General features: G+C 38.9%; 2 protein-coding genes across 2 annotated transcripts in view; one reads left to right on the top strand and one right to left on the bottom strand.

Annotated features, from left to right (window-relative positions):
- Positions 1–416: 416 nt before the first annotated feature.
- Positions 417–14,281, bottom strand: adamts8a (ADAM metallopeptidase with thrombospondin type 1 motif, 8a). The gene is made up of 9 exons (XM_082171619.1): positions 13,279–14,281; positions 10,704–10,943; positions 9,601–9,733; positions 8,668–8,835; positions 5,610–5,908; positions 4,011–4,197; positions 3,703–3,875; positions 3,021–3,196; positions 417–2,169 (listed from the first exon to the last, which is right to left on the bottom strand). The coding sequence occupies exons 1-9, from the start codon at positions 13,996–13,998 to the stop codon at positions 1,434–1,436; spliced, it is 2,832 nt and encodes a 943-aa protein (XP_082027745.1). The 5' UTR covers positions 13,999–14,281; the 3' UTR covers positions 417–1,433.
- Positions 14,282–15,812: 1,531 nt separating this feature from the next.
- The window catches only part of adamts15a (ADAM metallopeptidase with thrombospondin type 1 motif, 15a), a 32,943-nt gene continuing 31,561 nt past the window's right edge, over positions 15,813–17,194 (top strand). The window contains exon 1 of the mRNA XM_082169392.1: positions 15,813–17,059. Within this exon, the coding sequence (XP_082025518.1) occupies positions 16,124–17,059 (936 nt within the window). The 5' untranslated portion in view covers positions 15,813–16,123. The remainder of the gene's footprint in view (positions 17,060–17,194) is intronic.

Genomic DNA, 17,194 nt, shown 5'->3' with positions numbered 1-17,194 from the left:
ATAGGCAAGGTAATTTTGCAATTACATATCAAATTTAATCAAATTTTACCACATGTGAAAAAACTCTTACACTTATTGAAAAATATCAGTGTTCTTCTGGTTAAAGGGCAATTTTCAGAAAAATCAGGCTTGTTTACTCAGTAGTACTACTGCGTTTAAACAAACACTTGACCTATTGTAGTCACATTACATACATACACAATAATTTGAATGTTATATATATATATATATATATATATATATAAATGTTCAAATTATTTTTCTCTTCATTCTTATGATGGGTGTGAGGGTGATGTACGTTAAATGTATTTATACAGTGTCAACTAAAGCTTGGAAGAGTAAAGACAAATAAACCTAATAGATTGCAAAAAATGCATGCAATCTCAAAGTGTCTTTCACAGGAAATGTATTTTCATTTTCTTTTCTTTTCGGTAATAATTGCAATTATCTTGAGGGCACATGTGTGTCCAATAATATACAGTAATTATCCACTTCTAAATGAACATTAAGCAATAAATTATTTTCTCCTGTAAACTCACATATGCCAGTATCGATTATATTATATGATCCCCTTTTAAGTAATGTGCATCAGTGGATGCAATTTTTTTTTTTTACATTTAAGGCACGCTTTGCAGTCTTTACACTGTTGCTGTCAGACCGGGGTAGCTTATTGGCTAATGGCTGAATAACAATGTAAGTGGCTGAATAACAAAATAACAGTATGTGAGAGAAGGCAGTTCCACTTTGATTCTACATTACAAACTAAAATCATTCATCCAAATTAACAGTCGTAACCAGGTAACATTTTAAAAGTAAAATTAGCATATTTGTATCTATTCCAACAGCTCTTATCTGTTGTTCAAATACAGCTATTATGTGGCCAGTAAAGGACTGTACTTCCAAATACTGTTTTTTTCCAGTGTTGTAATATGAAAAATCTGAAAGCCTTCATGGGTAATACCAGTATTAAAAGTAGTAGATATCATTACAAAACAGACTCAATGCTACAAAGCTGGCAATTAAAATAAATGTGTGAAATCAATTTGTCTAGCATGTATGAAGAGTTTCATATGTGGAGTAAACTATATTGCATTATGGAGGTATCTGACAGATGTTTGAATAACATTTCAGCAGGTTTGTTCAAAGGTTTTGCTGTTTTCAAAAGGATTCCTCTCTAAACAATTGTGAACATTATGAAGCTTGTATTGACTGAGGTAGATCTCCGTGGGAGGTTACCTTTGTGGTTAAAATTAAACAAAATAAGACAGAGAATTAGATTAAACCATGATATAGGTAATAATTCATAACAAATGCCCTTGTTATGTCTAAGAGCTCCTTTGATTGCTTGTGAAGCTTGGTAGGGCTTTCTTAGTTCCTACAGACACAACGCATCCCACCACCTCCTCATTCTCTAACACTGTTTACTGTCAGCTTTAGCAGTCCTGGTAAAAACATTCTCCTACAACAACCTCTGGCCTCTTATCTGGGTTGCACTTCTCATGCCCTAGAACCTTGCCCATGTAGTCCATGCAGACTACGGTACGGTGGCGCTCTCCGGGTCCGCAAGTCCGTGAGCATGCTGACCACGGCCCCATTTGCCAAATGGGACAGGGCAGATCCCCGCAGGGCCGGATGTCTGCCGGTCGCAGGTCGGCATCGCAGAAGTAAGACAGGGATCCCTGCCCATCTCTACACTCAACGCTTCTCCTAGACCATCCAGCACCACAGCTCTTGGAGCACTCAGACCACTCACCTAAGACCCAGTCAGCTCCACCAAAAGGCAAGATAACATGTGCCGAAATCCTGCTCTCTGTGCCAGGTTTGCTAAAAGGCACATCCCTCGGCAAAAAGAAAGTATACTTTATCCTAGGTGGTGAGGTGTCCCCAGCAGTGGACAGCAGCTGGACAGTGATGGGCTCCCGAAGTGTGTGAAAGCTGAGTAGTCGCTCTAGGGTGGTGGAAGAGCCACTGTAGCGAAGCATGGCACCAGGCACTGGGATATCCTGCTCTGCCATAGACACTGAGAAATTCCCATTCAGGATGTAGGTTCCGCCTTCTGCCTTTACCGCCAAGTAGTTACCATCGTGTGCGATGCCTCGATGGCTGCGTTGCTTTATGTCAATATTTGTAGCCCCAGCCGGGATGGTAACAATATCAATGTAGCCAATACTGTGGAGATATTGTAAACAAACAGTATATCATAAACTAGGATGATATGCATGATATATCCGTACCATATTGGTTACTGGTTGACATTACACTCTTAAAAATAAAGGTTCTTTATTCGCATCTATTGAAAACTTTTAACATCCATGGAAGCTTCCCACTGCACAAAAGGTTCTTGATAGTGGAAAAAAGGTTCTTTAGATTATTAAAATTTTCTTTACTCAAAGTGTCACGGTTATGGTAAATTATTTTTATATTCTGTTTTGTTTCCTTCAGTTCCTGTTTAGTTTTGGATTCCTTGTTTACTGTTTATATCTCAATTAGTTCTTATGGTTACATATGATTTCCACCTGTCTGTCATTATGTTTGCCTGTTATTTACACTCCCTGTTATGTTCAGTTTACTTGTCAGTTCTCGTGCTTAATTTACGTGTTTAGTTTCCTATATTCTCTCAAGTGTTCTCCTGTGTTATTCTCCATGTTCAATGAAGACTTTTTTGTTATCTCTGCGGCCTGCATTTTGGAGTACTATACAACGTTACAATAAGACAAAAATGTATGTCTATTTTTCATTCTATACATTATAATGTTGTGATACCTAATTCACTTGTAGCACTGATTTTAGTGTTTTATTTTTCATTTATTTAGACAAAATAGTGTAGAATTTTAATATTGCTCATACAGTAACATGAAATTATTTTTGGATAGAATATTAATTTCAGTGCATCCTTATCAAAAACAAAATATGCTCAGTTATATCAACAGCTCACTCTGTCCTTTCCCAGAGTTTATTTTACAGTTTTCTAACATTTTAATAATGCTTAAATATACTTTTTTCTTTTTTTTTTTACTTACGTAGCTTTGTTTAGTGAGCCACTTATTTTCCTACAGGTCGTACTGTTGCCTCCGCAGATACCACACTTATCCAGCTTTTCATTTGAGCCTATGACCTGGTCACAACCGGCTTTTATGCACTGGCCCTGAACACAGATAGATGTGGTGTCTGGCCCGCAGGTGGTGCCATCCACAACCTGCCCAGAACATATAAAAGATATGCATTAGAATAGACAGAAACACTAAACAAATGCTTAAAGAAACAATGTGCATTTATATTGCAGTGGCAGGCTAAGTGCTAAGTTCTGTGTATTCTTTTCTCACATAATGGCTATTCCATGTAAAGTGGAATGGCCAAAACTCTGGGCTGATGACGCAAAACCAACTACATTTCAGCTGTATCTGAAATATCAGTTACAGAGGTGCACTCAAGAGCTTAAGGAAGTAGCTGGACTGTAGGATTCGGGTGCTCAGGTTTCACATTTTACAACAAGGAAAATATTTCATGCATGAGAGTTTAGTGGGAGTGTAAAGATATCAATGGGCCTGTGGCAAGAGGGAAGTCTAAGAAAGAGATCATCTGACATCTTAGTAAAGCTTTAGAGCAGGCAGTTACACAGAAGAGACTAACATTTATTTCACATATTTTCATTATTGCTGATCAAATTAGATTAAAAAGAAAGCGTTTTCAACGGATCTGCACCTTGGCTTCAAAAACTTTGAATTCATTGCTCCATCTGGCTCGGCAGACGAGTTTGCAGCGGTCACGTGGAGAGACACCAGAATATTTGGGGATCCACTGCTTTATGTTCCCTTGAATGTCCAAGTAACGATCACTGTTATGCTTCTCACACTGCTCCTCTCTGAAGCTTTTGCCTGTGAATAAAAAATAAAAGTCACTGGTGCACCACTAAGAATAATGCGATCATTACAAATGCATGGGTTTTTGACCTCTTGACTTCATTCATGTGACATTATGCTACCCAAAGAGGTTTATTTATAAAATGTTACCATGGTCTTCTAGGCAAGTCTGAGTATTGCAGGACTGGTATTTGACCCTCTGTCCCACACAGTACGATCCCCCATTCTGTGGCACTGGAGCAGTGCACTCACGGTGAGAAAACTCCACACCCCCACCACATGTCCGTGAGCACGGCCCCCAAGGGCCCCACTCTCCCCAACCACCATTTACTGGCACCTGGAGGACAAATAGAGGCTTTTTATTCATTTCACTGTAATATGTTGCACCTAGTAGAAAATAATCCAAAAGAACACAGTAAAATACAAAAATACAGTAAATTTGTTTTCTTTTATAATACATTTTAAAATGTAATTTATTACTTTGATGGCAAAGCTAAATTTTCAGCAGCCTTTACTCCAAATTCAGTGTCACATGATCCTACAGAAATCATTACTGTATATGCATATTATATTAATATGCTGATTTTATGCTCAAGAAACATTTCTTATTATTATCAATGTTGACAACAGCTGTGCTGCCTAATATTTTTGTGGAAATCGTGATGCATTTTTTTCAGGATTATTTGATGAATAGTGTGTTCAAAAGAACAGCATTTATTTGAAACAGAAATCTAACAGTTACATTATAAATGCCTTTACTGTCATTTTTGATCAATTTAATGTGTCCTTGATGAATAAAAGTATAAATTTCTTAAAACAGTGAAACAAAATTATATAAATAAATAGTAGAAAGCAATTATTATTATATAATTATATTAGTTTTTTATTTCATTTTATTATACACTGTATGTAAAATCACTATATTTGTTCTATGTAAACATTTATAAACTTCAAATATCTCTATAACTCTATAACTGTATTATCTGAGTCAATCACAGTGCTCATCTTGACCCCTGATGTAACCTTGCAAAGTCCTAAACATCACTTCCAGTAAGCGTAGTGCTGACAGAATGTGAGCATACCACACTGCATTTCTGTCAGGGTTTTTTATGAGTTGGCTGAAGGATGCCTTCTCACAGCCAGGCCGTCTGGGATCACAAGTTTTTTTTTACGTTTTTTTTTTTACACTACACCAAATATAATCACACTTTTTTAAGAGGCTTTGCTGAATACATGCATCTGAAAATGGAAGGCTCAAAAATAATTGAGTTTTTTAAAGGCTCCCTCTATATAAACTCTCTTTCTGGCATTTAGAAGCTGGATTTAAAGTAGATTGATTATTTTAAGCTGCTCAGAGACAGGGCCTGGTTGGGATCCAAGAGGAGGAATACGTTTTATTTATGAGTCTGACTCTTTCTTTTTCAAACATGTAAACAGTATGGTGAAAATAATGTGTCATCTTTGATGTCAAAGGAAGGGGAATACGTAAACGTTTTGAATAATCAAAAGAGAAAATTGGGACAGTATGTGCTAATGTTTACAATTTTTAAAAGGGAGTATAGGGTGATGCACAAGGGCCCATAAGCAAGGCGTCACCTAAAATGTCAGATATTTTTTAATAGCGGTGCCCATAAATCTGTACAGAGGTGTTTCCAGTCGTCGTCCCCCCCGCACTTTAGATGCATACGTGCTGACAGGTGAAGTGTGATAAAACTGGATGACGCACATACACATCCAGGCCATGCATACCTTCCCCTCTCCCGCCTCCTCCAGTGCACTCGACACACATAAACCCTCACGACATCGCCTGTCCTCCCCACAGGGAGTACCGTCGGCCCAGGGGAGGGTTCCATTCCGGGTAGTGCACTGTCTCTTTCCTTCCTCTTGACACCACAGCTGTGCACATGCGTGCTCTTTAGGAGCATTAGGACACTGGATGTATTTGTCCCCGAACGTCTGCTGGCACTGACGTTGTAGACCAAACGTATGGCCGGGGAGCTCAGCGGGTAAAGGGATGGTCATCTCAGGTGGATCCAGCAAACAGTCACCTGAGGAATACATATGCAGGGTCTTATTCAGCTATATGAATTTAGAGATATTCAACTTCTAGCTCCTGTAATGATGCTTATGAGGTGGTTTGGACTGTTTTCTTTAAGCCTGTTGCCATTGACCGAGTGTTTACTTCAAATAAAACAATCTCTTACATTCAGCGAGTCTAAAACAGGTGTGCACCTTAGCTTGAGGGAACTATTTTCATAGCAGAGAGATCTCACTGTACCTCCTCTAATCCCAATGTGCGTAAGACCTAATAGTCTCCCATCTGGAGATTTCCATTATGTAACCTATTATTGTGGAGTTAGCTCACTCTAGAACAAAAAATCGAATCAGTAACAAAAGAAAGTATAATTTTACTATAAGGAATGTCTATACCCTGAGTCCTTCCTAAACATAGTTTTATCCATATGGATAAAGATATGGAGACAGTATAACACCATGAAACAATAATGCAGACTTCTTGACTCCCTTTGTGTTTTTCCAAGACTGATACTGTGAAATCTAATTAGGCTTAAAGTATTGAGGACACATTAAGAATTTGGACAAGTTTCAATACAGCTTTGCACACCTAAATGAATGTTATGAATGCTTAGTAATGAAAGGCTTTTGTTTAAACGGATACAGGCATAACAACAATAGAAAATAACAGCCTTGAAGTCGAATCAGTTCATAGTCTACCTGTGGCAACAGTACGACCGGTAAAGACGGCATGTGCTTGGCTACGCATAGGGTTTCTGTGAGGGAAAACAGTTGTTAAACCTGGAATGTGTGAGTCACTGAAGATGAGTCAATGGAAGACTGGGAACGAGAGCGTGTAGACTGAGATATCGGCGGAGATAAATCAAAAACTGGAGAAAATATGTCTACCGTATTTCCTGAGCTGTCACTTTTCTTATCTGAGCTCATCTTTATTGTGAATTGTTCTATTTAATTTGAACAACAGTTAACTCCAGGTATGCCTATAGGCAGTCTGGACATATCCCCTCGGTGTGTCAGAAATCTAAAGTCCCTTTTGAAAGATCTTTTACTTCATGAAGTTACATCACAACTTCACAGCTTCATAGATAGGAAACTAACATTCAAAAGTTTGGGGTCAGATTATTTGAAAGTGATACTTTTATTCAGCAAGGGCATATTAAATTGATCAAAAGTGACAGTAAATACATTTATAAAGTTCCAAAAGTTTTCTACTGTTCTTTTCAACTCTCTATTCATCAAAGAATCCTGAAAATATCAGTGTTTACACCAAAATATTATGCCTCACAACGGCTTTCAACGTTGATAATAAGGAATTTTTCTTGAGTATTAAAGGTAGTGTAGGCTAATTCGGAGAGGCTAGCAAGATCCCACCCTCCCCATTTAGAGCGCTCTCCAAAGCCACATCTCCTTCAAAACACATGAACACACACAGCGCCTGCAAAGCGTCAGGAGATGGTGTTAAATTACCTCATCTCTCAAAGCACATAACATTACAATAATAATGAACGTAAACAACTTACAGAGCTCTTACTTCTACCACCTGACTGCAGCAGATTCATTTCGTTGTTGATAGTGTTGACATAGAAACGCAAAAATCCGAGTCTGAGGATGTGAACAGCTGCAGGTAGAACGTCAAGGGTTGCCATCTCCTAATTACGGTTTCAACATGGCGTGAACGTAGCATAAGTGCGTTGTTTTGGTTCAGGAGGAACTGTAAAAGGTGGCTGCTGTTTGTTTGTGGCACTCAGTGACTGTCCACAACTCTGCATAGCCTTGCGGAACGCACTGATTACGTGTGATGTCTGCGCGGAAATTTTTTTTGGTCCTGAGACTTAGACAGAAGATATGTACTTTTTTTTAAATTTAGACCACTTCCATTATTGATTGCTCTCAGGATGAAGAAAGTTTAACCAGTATAACAAAAAGTGTTTATAAAAAATCACCTACCCTACCTTTAAATCAGCATTATAAGAATGATTTCATCATGGATCAATGGCTGTTGAAAATTCAGCTTTGCCATCACAATAACATTTTAAAATATGTTAAAATAGAAAACAGTGATTTAAAATTGTATTACTATTTCACTATATTACTGTTTTACTGTATTTTTGATCAAACAAATACAGCCTGGGTGAGCATAAGAAACATTAAAAATCAGGGGTCTTACAGATCCCAAACTTTTGAACAGTATTGTATATATTCATACAAAGCATGAGTAGATGAAGTGAGTAAGAGTGAGCTTGCTCTGCAAATACTGTTAGTTTTGACACTCTCAGCAAAATTACACAGTGTGGTCCAACCAGCCCATTATTAGTGGTTAGGGAGTAAGTTCAGACAGAAGAGGCATTTAAACAAGAAACGTGCAAAACACTGGAAGAAAGTAAATTCATAAAACGCAGGCATCTACATTATAGAGATTTTTCACCGCACATTAAGATCAAAATTATACAGTAGATTCTCTGTGACATGTTTCCATTAACTTTAGAATGACAGATTTACAATTTAAGCCAAATGTCTCAAAAACTTCACTGAATGTTATTGTATTTTTTCCCCTCTGGGTCTCTGGGAAATATGCACCATTATGTTCTATGGCCAAAACCAAACAAAAACTTAAAACCTAATGTTAACCGAGAGAAAACAGCGGTTAATAAAAGATACACTCAGAAAGACAAGAGAAAAACAAATGGTACTGCTTTTCTGTGAGTACTTTTTCACTGACAAGAAGAAGGGAAATGATTAAAACAGTATCCTGACAAACAGAGAAGGATCATACCGTGGCCATTGTCGAAGAACTCTGTGATGTATAGAGCACTACATGGAGACCAGGGAAGAGTTTTGTTGAGGTGAATGAAGAAAGGAGCCATCATATGATGTCCATTGAGATGCCCAAACCATTTCTCACAATTTCTTGAATCATCATGTGGCATACTGAGTACATGGCCTGAAAAAAGGAGAGGAAAACAAAAAGATGTACATGTACAGTGTAATAACTTTCACACATTGCTGAGCTCCTCAATATGACTGTGCTCTATATGTCTTTCATTGATGTTCATCACTGCTGCTCACTGTGTAGTTTTTTACTTTTCTAGAGGGTGTCACTTACAATCAAACATTTAAAGAGACAACAATACTGCAGCTACTACTGAAACTTGGTGCTTAATAATTGAACGTAAATGTCTGTAATGTAAGTCCATAAATGTACATGTATTTTGAACACCTATTTGTGTGTGCATACTCTGTATGGGTTGTTTAAGCTCACTCCTGAAAATATGATTCCAGAAAATAGCACAGATGGAATATAAGAACTTGTCCTTGGACGGACTGACAACTCGATATAGAAATAGAAATCGGCAATATAGTGACTTCTAAAGCCACTTCAATATGTAAGTATATTCAATAATTTACTAGTCTACTACAATAATACAATGTCTTTGAATGATCTTAATTTTGTCTCTAAAAATATTGACATGTGATTCAGCATTTTAGAACCAAATTCTAACTTTAATCACTTTAAATTCAATTAAAATTTGAAATCGTTCTACAGCCCTAATATTCACACAAAGCTCTCAGTGTACTTTAGCTGCTGAAAACAGCTGGTTTACATCAATTAATGACTAAGTCTGGAACACATGCTCTTGTCCAGACAGTCAGTTAGGGTGAGATGTCCAACTATAGACATGGAGTCTGTTCATGTGTGTGAACATACCGAGTTCATGTGACACAGTAAATGCTGCCTGAAGGCCATTGTCCTCTATAACTGAGCAGCTTCTTTTGGGGTCACACATAGTGCCAACATCAGCTACACCCAGAGTGTCACAATCCTTATATCCACAAATATCCTGAGGTCAAAAAGAGAGAGAGACAAGTGGGCAAATGAGAAAGAGAGATGTGAGACAAAAAAAAAAAAAAAAGAAAAGCGAGAGGAGAGGATAGGAGAGGAGAGTAGAGGGGGACACATCTGAGACACTGATATCCAGCCATCGCTCCATTAGTTCCAGACAGCCTTTTTTCCCCCAAGCAGGCTCTTGCCAGCAAAACATATTTGTCAGTGTTTCCATCGTAAAATGAAGCAAATACATGGCAGACTGCGTACTAGAAAAAAAAGGGGGGGGGGGGAATTAACTGTGAGATAGCTGGACCACACAGCACAGGCAGACCAATAGGTCTGTCCAGCACTTCCCTGTCAGACAAGGATAACCTTGACTGTGAAAGACGTCTCAGTGAAGCCATGTGAGACGACCAGAGACACACAGGCCTCCTCCACTAAATAAAAACCACCTGTTTCTCCATCTAGCCACAGAAGGGCCGAGACCTCCATGAGTTCTGTTGTATTGCTCTCAGCTGGATGTCCAGCCAAATTTTTGTTTCTCCTACATCTATTTTATGCTGTGCTAACCCTCTGGATTTGGCAGTACTACAATCTCATGTGTGCTGTCTTGAAGATTGAACAAGGGGCCCCCTGTTGAGCATTGTGATCATGACCCTGTCATTGCCTCAATGAAATGATGTCTTGTTTTGGAAAAGTGCTAGCCAAGTGAGTTAATCAAAAGCTGTAAAATGTGTGTGGACTGAAAATGTTGGGGAGAAAGTTGCCATCTTTCCTGATGAAAAAATTACTTAACCTACATATTTCTGCTTTTAAAAGTAAATCTGCTATTACACGTCCAGTTGTTTCATAACTTTTTTTGATTGCAACCATTGTAGGATACTGACATTGGTGCACAAGATGATGAGATCTCAATTACTGTTGCCGTTCGATTCAAATTTGGATTATTTTGTTATGGAAAAAAAATGCTTTGTGTTTCTCACCTCTCTAGTGAACAAGATGGCAGTATCATAGTGTTCAGGATGCCTCTGGCTGCCTGGGTTGAAATGTTGTTGCCACATGCAGAAGTTTCGCAGGGCAACACCGCCATTGTTTGAAAGCTCAGGTCCCACCTCCTCATCCTCAACAACGACCATCTTTACTACCACCAGACTAACAGCATTTTTCAGACTTGGATGTGCATAGATCTGAGCTGCCATGGACATCACCGCCAGGAGATAGTGCTGTAGAAATAAAGAGAGAGAATATAAATTTAGTAATGAAACAAAAATGGTCTGTGGATACACTGCATAAACAAATCTCAAAGATACTTAAAAAAATACACCCCAGTACCAACAATATCTCTTGGCATTAAAATTAGATGATTGTCTGATCGACTGTTTTCAGTTTCATTCTTTAGGAGACTATGACTTGATAAAAGTTTTAAAAACAGGCATAAGTTTCCATGTTAGACATATTAATGCAGATGATACACAAACATCACAGTAGACTTAATAAAGACTTCATTAAACTTGACACTACATTTTGGGGGAGAAAATAAAGGGGTAGCAAAAATCTGAAGGTTTGTGGGCCCAAAATATTTAAAAAATTGTTCTTCTTTATATCAATAATATGGGACAAAAATAACTCCTGTCTGTCCTTCTTTTCCAGATGGTCCTTTCACCCCCCTCTGTATTTCTGATTCACAGACTAGTTTCATATTTTGCTACAATCAGTATAACCAACCCCACAGCCACCCTCAAACCACAAGTTTGAGTGGTTTGCCTGATTTATGTTACTTTTCAATTCTAAACCATAGACCATTTAGAGCTACATCGTTTTAGAAATTGTACTTCAATCGACTTGTGAATACAGCTGAAAATTATGTTTTAATAACAAAGTTCGGGAGGAACACGTTCAAATGATCTACCCAATCAGCACAAGAGGAACTCTTTACTGATTGTATTATTATCTGATTATTTGTACGTGTGAATTTTACATAAGAATAAAGACTGCAAAGGAAATGTGTCCCTGAATGATAGTTTTACCCTGAAATCCTTGATAATGTGAAACAGCACATATGACAGCTGTTTTGAGTGCACTCATATTTAGTTAGTGGCACATCAGCTATAATGGATAAACACATTCCCTACTTTCAGTGTTTACTTCAGTACAGACCTTGAGGGTAACAGTGTGTGTTACAAAATGTGTTTTTCATATAGTTTTATAAGAATTTAATATCCAAAAACTTGCATCTTGGACAAACACGAACAGTTAGTTTGCAAAAAAAAAAAATGTTTAAACTCGCTCCAAAAGACGCCATCAATCAGTGATGTAGAGGACGGGAACGCGATTTCTACCAAGGGAGGGTCACGGAGTTGCGGTTCGGGGAACCCGCGGATTTGAACCACTGCCCGGTTCACATTTCTCCAAGAAACGCAAGTTGGGCTCACTGCAGAGCCAAATGACGTCCAGCACCACCTCTCTGGACGTCACGGGCTGAGCTTGACCTAGTCTAGCTCCACCTCTATGCAACATGCAGACTGAAACCCGCACTATGCAGGTAGAGCGGAGTGACAGATTTCGCTCAGAGAGTTCTGAAACGCCAATCTACTCCGGGTTTTCTATTTCAATGAAAGAAACCCCGCTGCGAGCGACCATGGAGAGAAAGAAGACACGTTTTCAGTTTCCAAAACACATCCCTTGGTACAGGCAAAATTATGCTAATCCGCTACATTTCACTAGAGAAACCATGCCTCGACTTTCAAAAAGCCTGTTCTTCGCTCCAGGATCCTTGCTCCCTATAACTACACTGCAGTAGGCTATATTGACCGAAAATGTCATCAGAAGTGTAGCCTACACTTTCGTGAGACCTGCACATGCTCAGAGATGTAGCCCTACCCTTACAAAAAATAACAATGGTTTTATTGCAAAAAAAAAGAAAAAAAAAAAAGAAAAGAAAAAAAAGAAAGAAAAAAGAAACCTTGGTTATCGTAGTTCCACCATGGTAACCACAAATTAAGCACGGTTTTGCTACACTAAATATACCTACTGTTGTAGGCTATCCTAAATGGTAATCAATCCGTAAAAAATAAAAAAAAATAAAAAAAACCTGGTTAGCCTACACACGTTTACTATAATAAAACCATGGTTAATTTTCGTAAGGGTATTAAATGTCACCTGGAAAACTTATTAAAGGCGGGTGCAAATAAGTTACAGTTAAAAGTATTTCTACAAATATTCTATAGATAGGCATGCTATAAATATTGCAGTCACAGTTTTCCGCATTGCTACGGACAATAATTGGGGTACATTATTTAAAGATATTAGCTTGTAAAACGCAATAATAATAATAATAATAATAATAATTAAGGTGTGTGTGTGAGAGAGAGAGAGAGAGAATGCTACCTTCCGTGAAAGCTGAACTGTAGCTACATTGTGTAGCCTACAATGAATTAGTTGACTGAAACGTTGTTTATGCAACTGAGGGGCAGATCTAATAGCCTATTAACCACTGCTAAATTTGTAAATTAAAAATGTTAAATGAGCAATTTGCGATAAAAGATACAGTTTACTAACCTTTATCTCATCTCCATAGAAACGTGTCATTGAAGCGTCGGCCACTAGCAGGGTCTCGATGTATCTCGCAGCAGACACAAATCTTTTTGCGCGTCTCATTTTGCCGTCTTCGTCTTCACTGGAGTTCAGGTTGCTCTCTTTCACAAAACGGTCCACATTTATTTGATCAAAGACCATATTTGACGCTCCCCTGTGGTTGGAAAAGACTCGCCTTTTAACTACGTGCACCTGCGTAAAAGATTTCCCGGTGGTCTTGACACTTGCTTTAGGCTGAATATAGTACTCGTCCCCTTGCGTAATGAAAGTACCCTGGATGCCGTGACATAAACTAACAGCAACTACAGATTCCTTTTCGGAGTTGACCGATCCGGTGTAGAAACAGTCTCTGAGGTCCGCACCGCTGTCTCCGCGCTGGGTGGCACCCCTGAGAGAACCTCCGCTCCTAGAGGCGTCCAGAACCGCGGGGAGATTCTTCGCTTTAATGCGCTGGACGCTCAATGCTGGAGACACGAACTTGCTGTCCGGCGTCAGGTCAAGCACAAAAAGTTGGCTAAAGGCACTGATCTTAAAACGCGCTCTCTCTTCATTCCTAGAAAAAACACTTTTTCTGAATGCAAGGTTTATTGGCACAGTTTCCTCTTCCTCGTTTAGCTCACACAGAGCAAAGTGAGACATAAGATTTACTAAGAAAAATATATAACAAACTATTGTGGATACCATTTTAATAGTGAATTCGGAAATATTCAAAACTGTAGCCTATGTTGTAAAATAGGTAAGCGGCACTGCACGCACAGATAGTTATATTTTAAAACAAAGATGCAGATTAAGATAATGAAAAATCTATGAAAAACCTAATATAAATATTGACTTAATAAAATTTAAATTAGGCTAAGTCTCGAGAGTTCATACAAACAGTCTTATAAGATAATTCTCATCCGGCTAACTGTAAGCGAAGAATGTTCGCGTTGCTGGTATTTATACTGTCTTGTGCTTCTCCAGCGTACGCGGTTTATTTTTGATATTCATTCTCTCTCCTCCCCCTCATGCGCCAAAGCAAGAAAAAAAGAAAAAACACCCAGTTTGATCCAATGGGGCTACCGACACGCCCCCTTTTTCACTACAGCGGGTCTTACTTTCAGCTATTATTATAACAGCCGGCTGGAATGCTGCAGGACTCTCAAAGTATGTGTTGAGTGTCAACCATGTAGATGCTAGAGAGCGTGTTAAACCAGTGAAAATCTATGCTAGAGAGCGTCTTAAACCAGTGAACATCTTGGAAGTAACGCGGTGTACGCACGAGCAAGGTGACATCTGAATATCATGGCTAGGTGAACTATAAATCAAAATGAATGATTTTGAAAAGTTCCCAAATACGTTTTGGAGCGCATATCAGTTTGAAATATATATTACGTTATTTCAAATAATTAACGCAAAACCCCGAGCTTCTGTCTCTATCTGTGGCATTGATTTAGGCTAGTTAAATCCAGCATACTTTAAACTCATAAAACCTCTAAAAAAACAAAACAGAAAGACAAATCTTTAAAAAAAATGATCGGAGGAGGGACATCTAATAGGTTATTCACAACACACACAGCTAGAGTTTTTCATCGAGGTCTTCATTATCATAGCGCAGCGTAGGCTACAGTGGCTGATGTCAGGTTGATTTCAAAACCACCGCTAAGGGGCAATATTGTATCATTTGGAGCATAAAGTTGGAAACTGGAGGTAATAATTTAACAAGAGATCCTATGGCATCCTACGGTACAAAACATTGTCAGGTACTAAAAAACTAAATGTTTTGTGGTTGCTTGGAATGGAAAAAGGTTATTCTGAAATTATTGGTCGTAGTTTAAAGCTTTTTAATATTTACTAAACTGTGCTGAAATTATTTCACCACAAGATGTCGCTCTTACACCTGTACATAACTGAATGGGTCCACTGAACAAGTACTTCAAATTGACACTTTTTAGATTCAGCAGTCATGACAGATGCTGAATTCAGAACCGTATTTTAGCATAACTACCCTTAATATTTAATTTCTGCCAAAGAAAGATATGGTAAAAGTAGTACAATAGGCTAGTATACAAGAATGCGGTTCTGCAACTGATACAATTAAGAAATTTTACAATGCAGCTGTAAGGTAGGCCTATAATATGCATCCTAGTGATAGGAGTAGGCTACCTTTAAGGGTAGGCCTACTGCCCCACTGACAAGCTGTTGTACCCCTAATTTTCCGATTTGTAAAAAAAAAATTCTGCAGTGTATTATACCAAAATTATTTGGAAACGGTCAAGCACACAACAATTATGGAAAAATAATATAACAATTTAGATTTAGAATAGCCTATATTTAGAACTTTGCAGTACTATATATATATATATATATATATATATATATATATTTCTACAGTCCATGTGCTGTCCTCCCCTTGCGAACTTCATATCATAAGAAACTGTTTGGATGCTGTAAATGAAGTGGGAGGGAAACCCGGCTCTTGGAGCGCTGCAGGCTGATGATGCGAAAGCTCACACAGTCACAAGTAGTTGCAGGCTTAACCTTAAATCGAGAAGCATACACAGTGAGCGCACTCGAGCACCTCCCCAAAAACTTCTGATGACAAGCGCTAGATGTTTGCACATGACGCGCGCACATAAAGACGACAGATGAGTAGAGCCGCTTCAGTTTACAGGTACAAGAAAGGGATGGATCACAGACCGGCGGATTTCACACTTTATGGACGCGCAAAAGCAACATTTTAGTGCAACCGCATCCTGGAATATTGTTGCATCCACATCTCACTCTATCTCAATTTGCGCTTTATCAATCAATTTTCTCGCGCACAAACATGTTTTTGTTGCTAAGGTCAGTTCTTCTTGTTAACGTGTTCTATGCTCAATTGGGAAATGTGAATTCAATGCAGAGTCAGTTTTGCGTGCCCGTAAGACTGAATCATGTCAAGAACAGTTTAGTCGGTGCAGAAGACAACACGTTGGAGCAGAAAGTTGTATATAAAATAAGTGCATTTGAACAAGATTTTGTACTCGAATTACAGTCGGACTCCAGCTTCATTGCTCCCGGTTTCTCGACGCGCGCCGACCCAACTGCTCAAAATTCCGCGCACAGTGAAGATCTGAGCCGGTGTTTTTATGCCGGTGAGGTGAATTCTGATCCATATTCCTATGCAGCGCTCAGCTTGTGCAAGGGGCTGCAGGGCGCATTCGGTTACGATGGCTGGGAATATTTCGTCAAGCCGGCTTTTAACGACACCAGCCGGGAAAATGTGGATGCGCATGTCATCAGACGCAGATCTAACGCCAATATGAGTGGAAACTCAACGTCAAGGTGCGGCGTGGACAGCGATGTGACACACACCGTTGAGCAGTATTTGGCGAAGTTTAAGCACATGAAGGAACACATGAGTAACATCACCATGTCAGTTCTGAAAAACCGCTCGAAAAGATTCGTCTCCATTCCGCGTTATGTAGAGACATTAGTGGTGGCCGATGAATCGATGGCCAAATTCCACGGTGATGACCTCAAGCATTACGTGCTGACCTTAATGTCTGTGGCGGCTAAGCTTTACAAACACCCCACCATTCTCAACTCTATCAACATCGTGGTTGTCAAGTTTATGGTGATTAACGAGGAAGAGAAAGGACCCAAGGTTTCCGGGAACGCGGCGATGACCTTGCGTAATTTCTGCACCTGGCAGAAGAAGCTGAACAAAAACAATGACAAGCATGAGGAGTATTGGGATACGGCAATCCTATTCACAAAACAGGTAAGGGGTAATGCGCGTTTCGTCAATAGGGGGCAGTATGAGAATCAGTGAATATAATGATCCGGCTAATGTATCTTCTGGTAATTATATCAAGATGGCTTGCAACATGAAACAAAACTGAACACCACTCAGGCG

The sequence above is a fragment of the Leuciscus leuciscus genome, assembly GCF_965113295.1.
Source record: "Leuciscus leuciscus genome assembly, chromosome: 5".
Lineage (NCBI taxonomy): Eukaryota > Metazoa > Chordata > Actinopteri > Cypriniformes > Leuciscidae > Leuciscus > Leuciscus leuciscus.
This window is presented reverse-complemented; position numbering and strand designations above follow the sequence as displayed.

Coding starts and splice junctions, on each gene's coding strand:
- adamts8a (XM_082171619.1), bottom strand. CDS start 13,998: ATGGTATCCACAATAGTTTGTTATATATTTTTCTTAGTAAATCTTATG. Junction 10,944..13,278: donor TCTATGGAGATGAGATAAAG/GTTAGTAAACTG, acceptor TTATTTCTACAG/CACTATCTCCTGGCGGTGAT. Junction 3,876..4,010: donor GACTTGCCTAGAAGACCATG/GTAACATTTTAT, acceptor TTTTATTCACAG/GCAAAAGCTTCAGAGAGGAG.